The sequence below is a fragment of the Cotesia typhae genome, unplaced genomic scaffold (genome assembly GCF_013202065.1).
Source record: "Cotesia typhae breed Kobodo isofemale line unplaced genomic scaffold, CoteBio_Ctyphae scaffold_152, whole genome shotgun sequence".
Classification (NCBI taxonomy): domain Eukaryota; kingdom Metazoa; phylum Arthropoda; class Insecta; order Hymenoptera; family Braconidae; genus Cotesia; species Cotesia typhae.
Genome location: NW_027423776.1, coordinates 5646687 through 5658228, shown reverse-complemented (window position 1 = coordinate 5658228; position 11542 = coordinate 5646687). Strand labels below are relative to the sequence as shown.

The 11542-nt window shown below is 35.3% G+C and overlaps 3 protein-coding genes across 4 annotated transcripts; 1 reads left to right on the top strand and 2 right to left on the bottom strand.

Annotated features, from left to right (window-relative positions):
- Positions 1-437: 437 nt before the first annotated feature.
- On the bottom strand, positions 438-3812 carry LOC141535656 (uncharacterized). 2 transcript variants are annotated; one of them, XM_074255706.1, is made up of 4 exons: positions 3548-3812; positions 3257-3415; positions 1327-2631; positions 438-1157 (listed from the first exon to the last, which is right to left on the bottom strand). In XM_074255706.1, the coding sequence occupies exons 1-4, from the start codon at positions 3605-3607 to the stop codon at positions 636-638; spliced, it is 2046 nt and encodes a 681-aa protein (XP_074111807.1). In that variant the 5' UTR covers positions 3608-3812; the 3' UTR covers positions 438-635. The 2 variants fall into 2 exon arrangements, with proteins under 2 accessions (XP_074111807.1, XP_074111806.1); XM_074255705.1 differs by having other exon boundaries at positions 881-1173; positions 1330-2631; positions 3548-3811.
- Positions 3813-4063: 251 nt separating this feature from the next.
- Positions 4064-6533, top strand: Fbxo42 (F-box protein 42). Its single transcript, XM_074255707.1, has 4 exons — positions 4064-4451; positions 4545-4888; positions 4964-5121; positions 5480-6533. The coding sequence occupies exons 1-4, from the start codon at positions 4328-4330 to the stop codon at positions 6438-6440; spliced, it is 1587 nt and encodes a 528-aa protein (XP_074111808.1). The 5' UTR covers positions 4064-4327; the 3' UTR covers positions 6441-6533.
- On the bottom strand, positions 6494-9915 carry Fand (Pre-mRNA-splicing factor SYF1 fand). The gene is made up of 2 exons (XM_074255704.1): positions 9767-9915; positions 6494-9069 (listed from the first exon to the last, which is right to left on the bottom strand). Exons 1-2 carry the CDS (start codon positions 9812-9814, stop codon positions 6559-6561), a joined length of 2559 nt encoding a protein of 852 aa, XP_074111805.1. The 5' UTR covers positions 9815-9915; the 3' UTR covers positions 6494-6558.
- Positions 9916-11542: the final 1627 nt, after the last annotated feature.

Here is an 11542-nt window from a genome sequence, read left to right as displayed (position 1 = left end):
CTGCAAGTAGAAAATGAAATAAAATAGATATATTCTAAAAATTTTCATTTTTCTGTGCATAGGAGATGATGCATCTTACTTGACGGAAGGTCTGTGAAGACCGATGCGTCAATTTACATTCGACTAATGTATGAACAATTTTTGAAGGCGGATCAAAGACCATCCCATCAAATAAATCAAACAAAATTACCGTTTCAGAGTTTGGGGTGAATCGTAACACAAGCTTGATTTTTCTCATCATGATTTAAACTCGAAATAAGACTACGGTATTATACATTCACTAAAGCATCATTTGCGTATGTAATTATATCACAGAAAACAATACCATTACTATGGTAAAAAAATATTCAAACTCAGAAAAACTTGGTTTATTTTAAAAATTTTGTGTTATATCGATTTTTATAAATAATGAAATACATAAAATAAATTAACACAAATTTTTAAGATTTAAAAAATCATTTTTATTCCACAAACGACCCACAATTACAACAAAAAATCCGTTTATTAAATCCATTATCGTTAAATTATTACATATAAAATATAAAAATTACAATGCAAAAAATCATTACATTACACATTATTAAATAGCACAAATTTTATAATCAAATTAATTAAAAAAAGTCTCATTCATTATTTTACTGCGGCGGTTGTTGATAACCATATCCAGCATACTGATTCGGCGGTGGAGGACCTTGAGGACCAGGAGGCGGTGGCATGTGACCACCAGGAGGACCACGAGGAGGGTACTGAGGATAACCTTGACCAGAAGGTGGTGGCGGATGAGGCGGGTAGTTTTGAGGAGGATACTGCGGGTGTCCATAATGAGGTTGACCTCCTTGACCCGGAGGGTGAGTAGGATAGCCTTGAGGTGGTTGACCAGATCCCGGAGGTACATAAGTTTGCGTCGTCGCTGGATGAGATTGAGGAGGTCCGTATCCTCCAGGAGGTTGCTGGGGTGGTCCCGGCGGACCTGGGGGTCCGGACGGTGGACCTTGAGAAATTGGGCCTGAAGTTGGAGGGAAATTACTCGGAACTGGACTCGGTGATTGTTGATGTTGCGATTGCGGAGCTCCTTGTTGAGATTGTTGCTGCTGAGGTGGTCCTTGAGGAGGAGGCCCTTGTTGTTGTTGCTTGCTGCTGCTGAGGTGACTGAGCTGGTGGTTGTTGCTGAGACTAAAAATAAATTAATTATTAATTGTCATTTAAATAAATTTAATTATTAAAAAAATTAAATGATCAAAAAATTAAAAAAAAAAAAAAAAAATCAAATTATGAAAAAAATTAAAGTATTAAAAAAAATTAATTATTAAAAAAAATTAATAAAATTACCTGTTGCTGCTGAGGAGGTTGTTGAGGTGGTTGCTGCGACTGTCCAGGTGGCTGAGACTGAGGAGGCGGTCCAGGTTGTGCTTGAGATGGAGGCGGATGCGGAATCTGATGAGATCCAGGATGAGGACCATGAGGTCCATGAGCTTGATGCGAGGGTTGATGAACTGGATACCCAGAAGGAGTAAGCCCGGGAACGTAACTACCAGCTTGAGAAGTAGCCGGTGGAGGTCCACTAGTCGGTGGATAAGTCTGAGTGGAAGCAGAAGGCGTACTCGTCGGCTGGTTACTTGGAGCATACGTATTAACTCCACTCACATTACTAGTACTAAACGGCGGAGAAGTAGAAGACGGTCCATAAGGAGCTGGAGGTCCTCCACCAGGACTCGGTTGACTCGCGTAGTTTTGGGGCGGACCACCCTGACTCTGCTGTGGAGGACCTTGGCTAGGTTGAGCAACGTTATTGGAAGTAGCAGGTGGAGGAGGATAATTCTGTGGAGGAACATTGTTAGGATAAGCTTGAGAGGACTGAGGAGGATAATTACCAGGAGTTTGACCCGCACCGTAAGCATTCTGGTTGGGACCTTGGGAAGGAGGTTGATAGTTTGGCTGAGGACTAGGACTTCCGTACTGTCCAGGTTGCTGCTGTTGCTGCTGCTGCTGTTGTTGTTGTTGTTGCTGTTGCTGCTGTTGTTGCTGCTGCTGCTGTTGCTGAGGATTAGGCGAGAAATTCTGCTGTGTGGTTGGTGGAGGGTATCCTTGCTGGTTCGGCGGGGGTGGACCGTAGCCTCCTGAAGGCTGATTGCCTCCTGGTGGTGGGTAAGCACCTGGTTGACCACCGTAACTATTAACAGAAGTTGGAGGACCATAATTCTGCTGCGACGACGCTGGGTACCCTTGCTGGGGAGCATTAGGCGGGTACTGGTTAGGCTGGCCAGCTCCATAAGCACCTCCTTGAGGACCCTGAGGGTAATTTCCACCAGGATTTTGTCCTCCGTAACCTGCAGGGTAACCTTGCTGACCTGGCTGTTGAGGGTAAGCTTGAAGACCACCTCGGTACTGCTGAGGTCCAGGTCCCGGGTTTGCTCTGTTCATTGGAGGACCTTGTCCAGGCATCGGACCACGGTAGCCTCCCTGCGGCATCGGTTGTCCCTGATTGAATCCTTGCATTGGCATTGGTTGAGGTGGATTCGGCGGCATTTCACCTCCAGGGCCTGGAGTACCCGGAGCGACATTCGGAGGACCTTGGGGACCCATCATTCCATGCTGAGGGCCATTTGTCATCGGCGGTATTCCCTGGGGTGGCTAAATTAAAAATTGTTACAAATTTTTAGGATTTAAAAAATTGTTACAAGTATTAGTAATAATTAAAAATGAAATAATTTTTCTTTAATAGTAATTTTTTTAAACAGATAATTAAATGATATTGGATTTAATAGATATATTATAATTTTTAGAATTTTTATAACAATAAAATTATAAAGAAACAAATTTACTAAAAAAAACCACATGTAGAAATTTTTAAGAATTATAAATGCGAATTTTTTTATAATAAAAATTCTAAGAATTATCAAATGTCTGCTAATTTCAGTCATATAATTAATACAGTGTGGTTTTTATTTAAAATTGTTATAGAAGGAAAATCTGGACATTTATAACTCTTCGTAAATTTAAATAAATATTTTAAAATTTTACAAAAATAAAATACAACATTTAAATAATTTTAGTAGAAATTTAAATAATTTTTGTCATTAATTTTGGAGTTTAATTATTTTTATAACTCTGAAAGAAAATAAAGTGAAAAAAATTATATGCTCATTAATTGTTCAACAAAAAAAGGATTAATAGTAAGAATGAACCTTTGTGATACAACAGATGCGATAATTTCGGAGCAAAAATGAAATTTTAATTCAATAATTTAAATTATTACCGGTAACAATGCCTGGACATTTTGGTTCGCGTCAGCAATAGAAGCGAGATAAACTAAATTCCGATGTAATATCTGTTGATATTGTAAACATTCCTGAGGTTTTCCTTTATTCTGATACTCCTGGATCGTCTGTATCAGATGACTATTTTCATCCAGCATCTGAAAAGCAAAAAATTACAAATCGGCTCATACTCCAATTGGCAAACTCGCAACAATATAAATATAACATAGATATTTTTTATTTTTTAAATAAAAAAAAAGGTTATATTAACAATGGAGTAAATCACGTACCTTCTGTATTTGAGCTGGTGTTGGCGGTACACGACCGCGTTGTATAAAAGTAGCTGACATTTTTTTCTACTTAACTTAAACAAAATTAGCCACTGGCGAGTGGCTTCCTCAAGTGTGTTTTTTAAACGATACCACGTTTTACTTTTTGCAGCTCTCTCTCCTCTCTGGCAACACAATACCTACACCCACACGTTAAAAGTAATTTATTACAATGAGATTTATGACAATAATCTGACAATTACGTAGTGCTCTTTTCTTTATTTGCGTGACCAAACGCTCGCTTGGGTTGGAGCGTTTTCTACCGTTGGAAACTCGTACTAATTTTACAACATGGACGTCAACCGTCATAATTATAGCAATAATAATAATAATAATAATAATAATAATAATAATAATAATAAAAATAATATTAGCCACAATAATCATAAAAATAAAAATAATAATAAGTATAAAAAATAATAACAATAAAAATCAAATGAAATAATAGAAAATACAAATAACAGCTGTAAAAAAATGTTAATTAGGTTTAATTAATGTGTCATACGCCTAAAAATATCAAATAAGATATAAAATTATTAAAAATAAATTTTTATATATATTTATTTATTGATAAACATTTTTCATGTGTCATAAATGAATATTTAATTGTTATTGAGGTTAGATAATTCATTTATAACAAAAGCTAAGTGTCAAAGTCGATTTTTAATCAAAATAAATTTATATGTGAATGCTAAAATAATTATTATAAAAATAAATTGTAAATAATATTAAATTAAAACAATGGCTAGTCCAATCGATTTTTTACCTGATGAAATATTGGAATATATTTTGAACTTGATTCCACCGTACAAAGATTTAAAAGAATGTATGCTGGTGTGTAAACGTTGGCATCATGCTGTCAAACGTTAGTATAATTTACAACTATTTTATTATTTACTTATTTGTTAATTTATAAAATTTGATAGAATGTTTATTAATTAATTTATTGGTTTTGCAGATGTGATAGAGCATAGAAAAGCTTATTTCCAAAGATCAGTAGCCTATGGATCTTTGCTATGGAACTCGCCAGCCATAAGCGAAAGACCATCAATAATAACAAACCGCCACTCGCATTCAGCTTGTACATACGAAAATTCAATGTATATTTTTGGAGGGTGTACCAAAACTGGTACAACTTTTAATGATTTATGGAAGTTAGATTTAGATACTCGAAAGTGGGAACGTCCGATACCTATGGGTACTTATCCGTCACCAAAAGCTTGTGCTAGCATGGTTTATTACAACAAATCATTTGTATTATTTGGTGGTTGGGCGCAACCTGCTACCTTTCCTCCTTTTCAGGTAAAAATAATAAAAATAATAATTATACTATCTGATAAATGTATCAAAAAAATTTTTTTATTATTATTATCGTAGAGGAGAAAATTATTCAATGAATTGCATATTTACTCAATAACAAATAACAAATGGACTGCCATTGAAACTTTAAATGATCCACCAGCGATGTGTGCTCATTCAGCGACAGTTCATGGTAATCTAATGGTAGTTTTTGGAGGAATCAGTACTTTTTTGCAGTAAGAAACATTTTCATTTTTTTTTTAAACTAAACTAAGCCGACGCTTTTGATTTTTTTTTTTTATTTATTAAATTAGAACAAAAAAATATTTTTAAAAAATTACACTTATAGTTTTTCAACTTTCTTACAAATAAAATTTTTTTGGTAATTATTTATAAGTGCGGTCAACCCCATTTAGGGCCATAACTAAAGAATAAACAGCTTTTCGGCCTTCAAAAGTTGGAAAAAATTTTGGCTCTTAAATTTTTTTTTAATTTTTTCATTAAAAAAAATTCTAAAAATCTTTAGATGTCGGTTAACTTAATTTTCATCTAAATTTTCAATTTTTATTAAAAAATTAAATAATTTTTTTATAGTTATAACACCTCAAATGACGTTTGGTGCTTTAACTTGGAAACACACACCTGGCACGAGCAAATAACAACGTCACCAAAGCCTCACCCGCGTTTCGGGCACTCACAGATCGCACTGGACGATAAGAACCTGATGATAATAGGCGGTTGTACAAATCCAACGGTAGGAATCGACGACGCGTGGCTTTTAACAATGGAAGGAACCCACTGGAGGTGGACAAAACTAACAATAAATGGTCTGGAGTGGGCACCGATGATGATATGGTGCCATCAAGCATGCAAAGTCGGTGAACATTTAATAATTTTAAGTAAGAAAAAGCAAGCGAGCGCGTTGTCCAAGAATGTAACCAACGACAAAGTAATTTGTCATGGACCCAGTTCCTTGGCGATGGCGGAATGCAATCTTCCGGACACTCAACAAAAATCCGTGCCAGTTGTAGACAAAGACGAGAATGTAAACGGACGTCGTGGAAAGTTTAAACCACGACCGGGAGTAGTGGTCAACTCCGCACGTGCAATTAACAACACAAGACCTCATCCGGGAATCCGCGTCGCAGTGGAACGAAAATTCGGGCCAATGGCTGCTTTCAATCCCGACTTGGGAACTCCTAGTCCAAACCGCCTTCGTCAACTTGAAGACCTGAGAAGAATGGAGGAAAGAATTAACCGCCAGCGTATGGAGGCCAGGTTAATAAAAACTAACATCAACAGGTTGGCTATTTTTGTGTTAAACATCGCTAATGTCTTACGCGAAGATCATTCCGCCTCGTGGATTCAGAATAGTGGCAAAGATCTCACTGGTCCCGAGGAACGTGTGCTTTATTCTCTAGTGCTAGGTAACGCCGAGTTAATATTTTTTGGTGGGACGCGAAAATTTCCTACCAAACAAGGACAAATCGAAGGCGAAGTGTCTGAAGTTTACAACGACGTTCATTTTATAAATCCACCTCGCTATGCCATTTAACAATAATTATTTTTATCACTGTCAAAAAACATGAAATCAAGTACAACAATATATACAATACTTAAATAAAAAAAAAATTTATTGTCTATACAATTATTAAAAATAATTAAGAATACTTTTAATCTTGTTCCATTTCTTCAACAGGCTTCAACCCTCCGAAAACTTCCGAAGGAATCGCCTGTTTTTCCACCGGAACTTCTTCCTCTTCAATGTCTTCTGTCTCCTCATCACTGTCAAGATCCAATTCAATCTCATCCGGATTTTTCACTTTTCCATCATCTTTTCCTCCCTCAGTGACACCTCTGACGAAGCTGATCGTGCCTCTTGGAGGAGCTGGTGCATTTCCTTGTGGAGCTTCTCCAGAATCAGCAGCCTTCATGTCCAGCAATCTCATCGCGTCAACAGTATTTTCCGTAGGAGTGGTACTGTTTAGCATTTGCGCCGTCATCATGTTAATTTGAGTGTTATACATAGCCTGCACACTCCTCTTAATCCTCAACATCTCACGCATCGTTTCCTCGTTCCCATGACGGACTTCGAATTCCTTCCAAATCTGCCAGAATCTCGAAGTAACTCGAGGGTCGCAAATTTCGCTGCAATGGATGTAAATAGTCCTTGCTCGGTCGACTTCACCAAGCTTGGTTTCCATCTCCGCGAACCTTAACGACATTTCTCGGGACTTGTCTTCAGGAAGGACCTCAATAGCTTGGGTGTAAATTTCTCTGGTCTTCGGCATGCCGTAAATCTCAGCGACTTTCTTAATATAAATATTGAATAACTCAAACTTCTCTTCAGTAGGCACAGCTTTAATAGCACGATCATAAACATTCATCGCATGTCTGGCAAGTCCATATTCTTCTTCGAGCTTTGCGTACAATAAATAAAACACTTTTGCATATTTTGGTGGACAATATTCTAAACATTGCTCGAACAAATCACGTGTCCGCTCCAATTTGGACCCCTTGTACCTGTTTAAAAATTTAACCAAATAAGTGTTCCAGATATCGAAGACATTCGGCCACTTGAACATCGCAATTCCTTTCTCATAAGCTCTGAAAGCCTCTTCAAAGTACTTCTGATCCTCCAAATACATTCCATAGTTGATGATAATCTGAGGCGTTGCTATTTTCAAGTCAATTATATTGTCATAGACAGCCTTGCAAGTTTTTACAGTCCCAAAAGTCTCTTCCAGGTCAGCGTACATCGACCAAACCTTCAAGGACTTGTACAACCTCATCTGAACCGTCTCTGTCTCGTCGTAGTACCCAACTTTCCTGGACGGCATCGCAGTGGCGCGATGCATCAATTTCATAGCTTCCTCCGGGCGATTGCCGGTGAAGTGACGGAGCTCCATCTCCGCCCACTCGCACCACACAGAAGCTAGATCATCAACTTTAGTGTACGGAACATGAGTGGCCTGTTCAAAGACCACTCTCGCATCAGACAACTGTCCGTTTTCTTCGTAGAATTTAGCGAAGGCCACCCAGAGGGTGTGAAGTTTTCCTACAGCTAATTGAGGCTTCACTGTCTGGACTGCTTCTGTAAAAGTGTTTATTATTTCATGAGGCTGCCCTTCGTAGAGTTTCACGCGCTTGTGCCATTCAGGAACGTTGTGAGGGTTCTGTCTTAGCAGAACTGAGTTGAGAAGCAGAGGTCTTCGCTCCATGAGGTGCTCGAATCTCTCGAGACGTAGATCTAGCTCCACATCGTCGTCTTCAGTCCTGTTGGGGTTTTTGCTGACTTCTTCCATGCGTTTCTTCGTCGCTATTTCTTCAAACTGCGAGTAAGCGTCGAAAACCTGGGTGAAGTCTCTGACAGTCGATACAGTTTGAATCGCTTCCTCGTAAATGTCTCTGGCTCTTTCAAATAAGCCGCTACGGATGTAGTAATCGGCTAGGGAGTTCCAGAGAGACCCAACTTGGTCAGTGTACCGCCTGAGACCGCCTCTGATGATCGGGTCGACCTTCAGCGATTTGATTTTGTCCGGATTTTTGGAAATCAAGTCGCAAAGCTCGTTCCAGAGCTGGTGGTTTGACTTACCGTGCTTGGAGATGAAGTCATCTTGGTTTACGATATGGGCAAGCTTGATAGCGGATTCATCTAAACGGCCGATTGAAATTAAATACTCGATATAGTCTTCAGTGTCTTCTGGAGCGAGTTTGAGGTATCTCCTGAAGACTCTGATGCCGGTCTCGGGAATATCATGGCTTTTGACGAAATCTAAATACAAAGGCCAGATACGGTGATGCTGGGTGATCGGAAGGGCTCGCAGAGCCCGGTCAAATATGTGTCGAGTTCTCGTGATGAAGCACTGCTCCGTCATCAATGTGCAGTAGTCGATCCAAATACGTGGCATTTTATGCATGAAAATCAACGCCCGTTCAAAGGCGTTGCTTACGTCTTCGTACAACGGATCATCAAGTCGACGATTTTTTAACTGACTCACTCGGTGGCTCAAGTATCCGTACCATAGTTTGTAACTACCAGGGAGTTCTTTTAAAGAACGCTCATATACGATGCTTAAGTTTGTGCTTTTGGTGGACTTCAGATGGTCCAGGTACCGCAGCCAGTGTCTCACCGAGTGTTGATTGCGGAGAATTTCTTCTTCGTATGGAAGGTCATCATCATGCTGAAATAAATAAATTCAATTAGTAACAATGTTCTATAAATTTAATCTTGTTAAAAAAATTCAGTAATAAATTTATACTGTCATTTTTAATTAAAAAATTTTTTTTTTATTATTTTTAATCATGAAAATGAAGTTAGCCGACATTTAAAAATTTTTAGAAGTTTTTTATCGAAAAAATTTCAATTAAACAATTAAAAAAAAATTTTCTCATGTAAAAAACTTGAAAAACTACAAGTACAATTTTTTAGAAATATCTTTTTAGTTGTAATTTGATTAATAAAAAAAAAATCAAAAATTTTTAGACGTTTGCTAACTTTAGTGTCATTTTTAATCATGTAAAATAAATGAAATTGATTAAAAATGAAAATGAGATTTTTTAATGATACTGAAATTAACAAACATCTGTAAAGTTTTTTGATTTTTATAACTTAATTATTATGGAAAAATTTTTTCAAAAAAAATTCCACAACTAGAAATTAAAAAAAATTTTTTTTTCATAATAAACATAAAAAAAAAAAAATTTCAGATGCTTACTGATTTCAGTATCATGATTTTTAATAATAAATAAAAATAATCTCAAACCAATTGTTGGTTTATGAAATTTAATAACACAATTGAGGAAATAACAATAATGTTTGTTAAGTTTATAATGAAAAAAAAATTTATTTATGAATATTAATGTAGAAAATATACTTACAAATTCGTAAACATTTCCATCAAAACTAATTTTTTGATTAGTGTTCATTACTTTAATTTATTTATAATAACACTAATAACAAACCGCACTCCACAACTTTGTAGGTTATAAACCTGATAAGCGTTTGATCACGTTTGAATACGTTGGAATATGTAGCTCAAAAATATAAATACGTCTTTATGTCGCCAGAGCGCGACAGGGTTGTTGATTTGCTTTTTTTCCTTTGTTGGCTATCGTCCCGATGAGGCCACGTGCCAATGTTGTTGATTTGTTACTATTATCATTATTTATGAGCGCGGTATTTTTTTTATGTGAAAAATATATTTGGCAGACATTAAAAATTATTTTAAAATTTTATAACAATGCAAAAAGGACATTTTACCGGTATACGCCCTTATAGCATCTGGAACATGATATTTAATAGTTTGCTTTTAGAATTTTTATATAAATTTATGAAGAAAAATTTTTAAGTTGTGCTAATTTAAATATTTTTACAAAATTCATATTTTGCATTGATATTTAAAAATTATTAATTTATTATTTCATTGTAACATTGAAATTTTTTTAAATTCGAATTAAAAAAAATTTTTTTTTAATTTGGAAAAAAAAAATTTATGTAGATAATTTGCAAAGCTTTATCCAAAATTGTTTTTTCACAAATTTAGAAAACTTTTTTTTACCAAAAAAGTCACTGTGACAAAAATTTTGATTTCTTCAGCTAAAAAATAAAATTGTTTAAAATTTTGAATAAATTAATCTCTTGTCACAACAATGCCCTTTTTATTCCAAAGAAATTTTTCTCACAATAAGTATATATAATCTAATGATAACTTATATTGCCATGCCTTTCAATTTTTCATTATTCAAGGTTTTATTTGATAGTACTCTCTTCACTTTATGCTTTAATCACCTATGTGTTTTGTTCATTTTCCAAAAATTCACAGTCAAAATTTATTTTCCGCATATTTGCACATGCGCCAAAAATCATTTTATTTGAAAAATTCTACCTTACTTTTGTAGTTTTCCAAAGTCATTCGTATTGACCAAATTGATCGAAGAGGAAATCAATTTTAAAATTTTATTTTTTAATCTATGACGAAATAGTGCTTTTCGTACGCAAACATTTTTTAAGAAATTTACGGGATAACTTATTTATAATTGTTTTAATTTCAAGGATACAAAAGTAATTATTTTTATTGAATTCATTTTAATTAAGGCTGAAGGGCTGAAGATATAATTCGTATATTATAAGGTAAAGTACCCAAATACAGTTACATCATAAGATTTATAATAACTTTTTGCCTTTGAAAGTTGGAAAAAATTTTGGCTCATGTTTTTGAATAAAATTTCTGTTTTATCTTTTTTTGATGTTTTTGATATATATATATATTTTTTTTTTTTTTTGAAAAGTACGCAAAAAAACAAACAATCAAAAAAATAATAATAATAATCCAAATTTCAATAAATTTCAGTGACAACTAAATTATTAAATCATGAAACCCGCTCCAGCATGTAAATTGGATTGCGAGAACTGTGTAATCTCAAAAACGCTATTGATAAAGATCCAAGTAAGGCTGTTTCGCTTCATCCAACATTTTTCGAGAAAGGGCGATATAAGGACCGTAAAAGGACTCCACGACATTTATGAAGGCGAACTTCACCTTCCATTGACAGTAAGCCGATATGTTTGAATATTTTTAAAACTTTTATTTATTAATTTTTTAATTTCAGGTATTCGAAATAGATGAACGTAAATGCCTCTTTTGCCAAATATTA

What these genes read in the sequence shown, in the direction of transcription:
- LOC141535656 (XM_074255706.1), bottom strand. Translation starts at nt 3,607, where the DNA reads ATGTCAGCTACTTTTATACAACGCGGTCGTGTACCGCCAACACCAGCT. An exon ending in CACCAGCTCAAATACAGAAG is followed by an intron (nt 3,416 to 3,547) that starts GTACGTGATTTA and finishes TTTGCTTTTCAG; the next exon opens with ATGCTGGATGAAAATAGTCA. An exon ending in ATGTCCAGGCATTGTTACCG is followed by an intron (nt 2,632 to 3,256) that starts GTAATAATTTAA and finishes TTTTTAATTTAG; the next exon opens with CCACCCCAGGGAATACCGCC.
- Fbxo42 (XM_074255707.1), top strand. Translation starts at nt 4,328, where the DNA reads ATGGCTAGTCCAATCGATTTTTTACCTGATGAAATATTGGAATATATT. An exon ending in TTGGCATCATGCTGTCAAAC is followed by an intron (nt 4,452 to 4,544) that starts GTTAGTATAATT and finishes TTGGTTTTGCAG; the next exon opens with ATGTGATAGAGCATAGAAAA. An exon ending in GGAATCAGTACTTTTTTGCA is followed by an intron (nt 5,122 to 5,479) that starts GTAAGAAACATT and finishes ATTTTTTTATAG; the next exon opens with TTATAACACCTCAAATGACG.
- Fand (XM_074255704.1), bottom strand. Translation starts at nt 9,814, where the DNA reads ATGAACACTAATCAAAAAATTAGTTTTGATGGAAATGTTTACGAATTT. An exon ending in ATGGAAATGTTTACGAATTT is followed by an intron (nt 9,070 to 9,766) that starts GTAAGTATATTT and finishes TATTTATTTCAG; the next exon opens with CATGATGATGACCTTCCATA.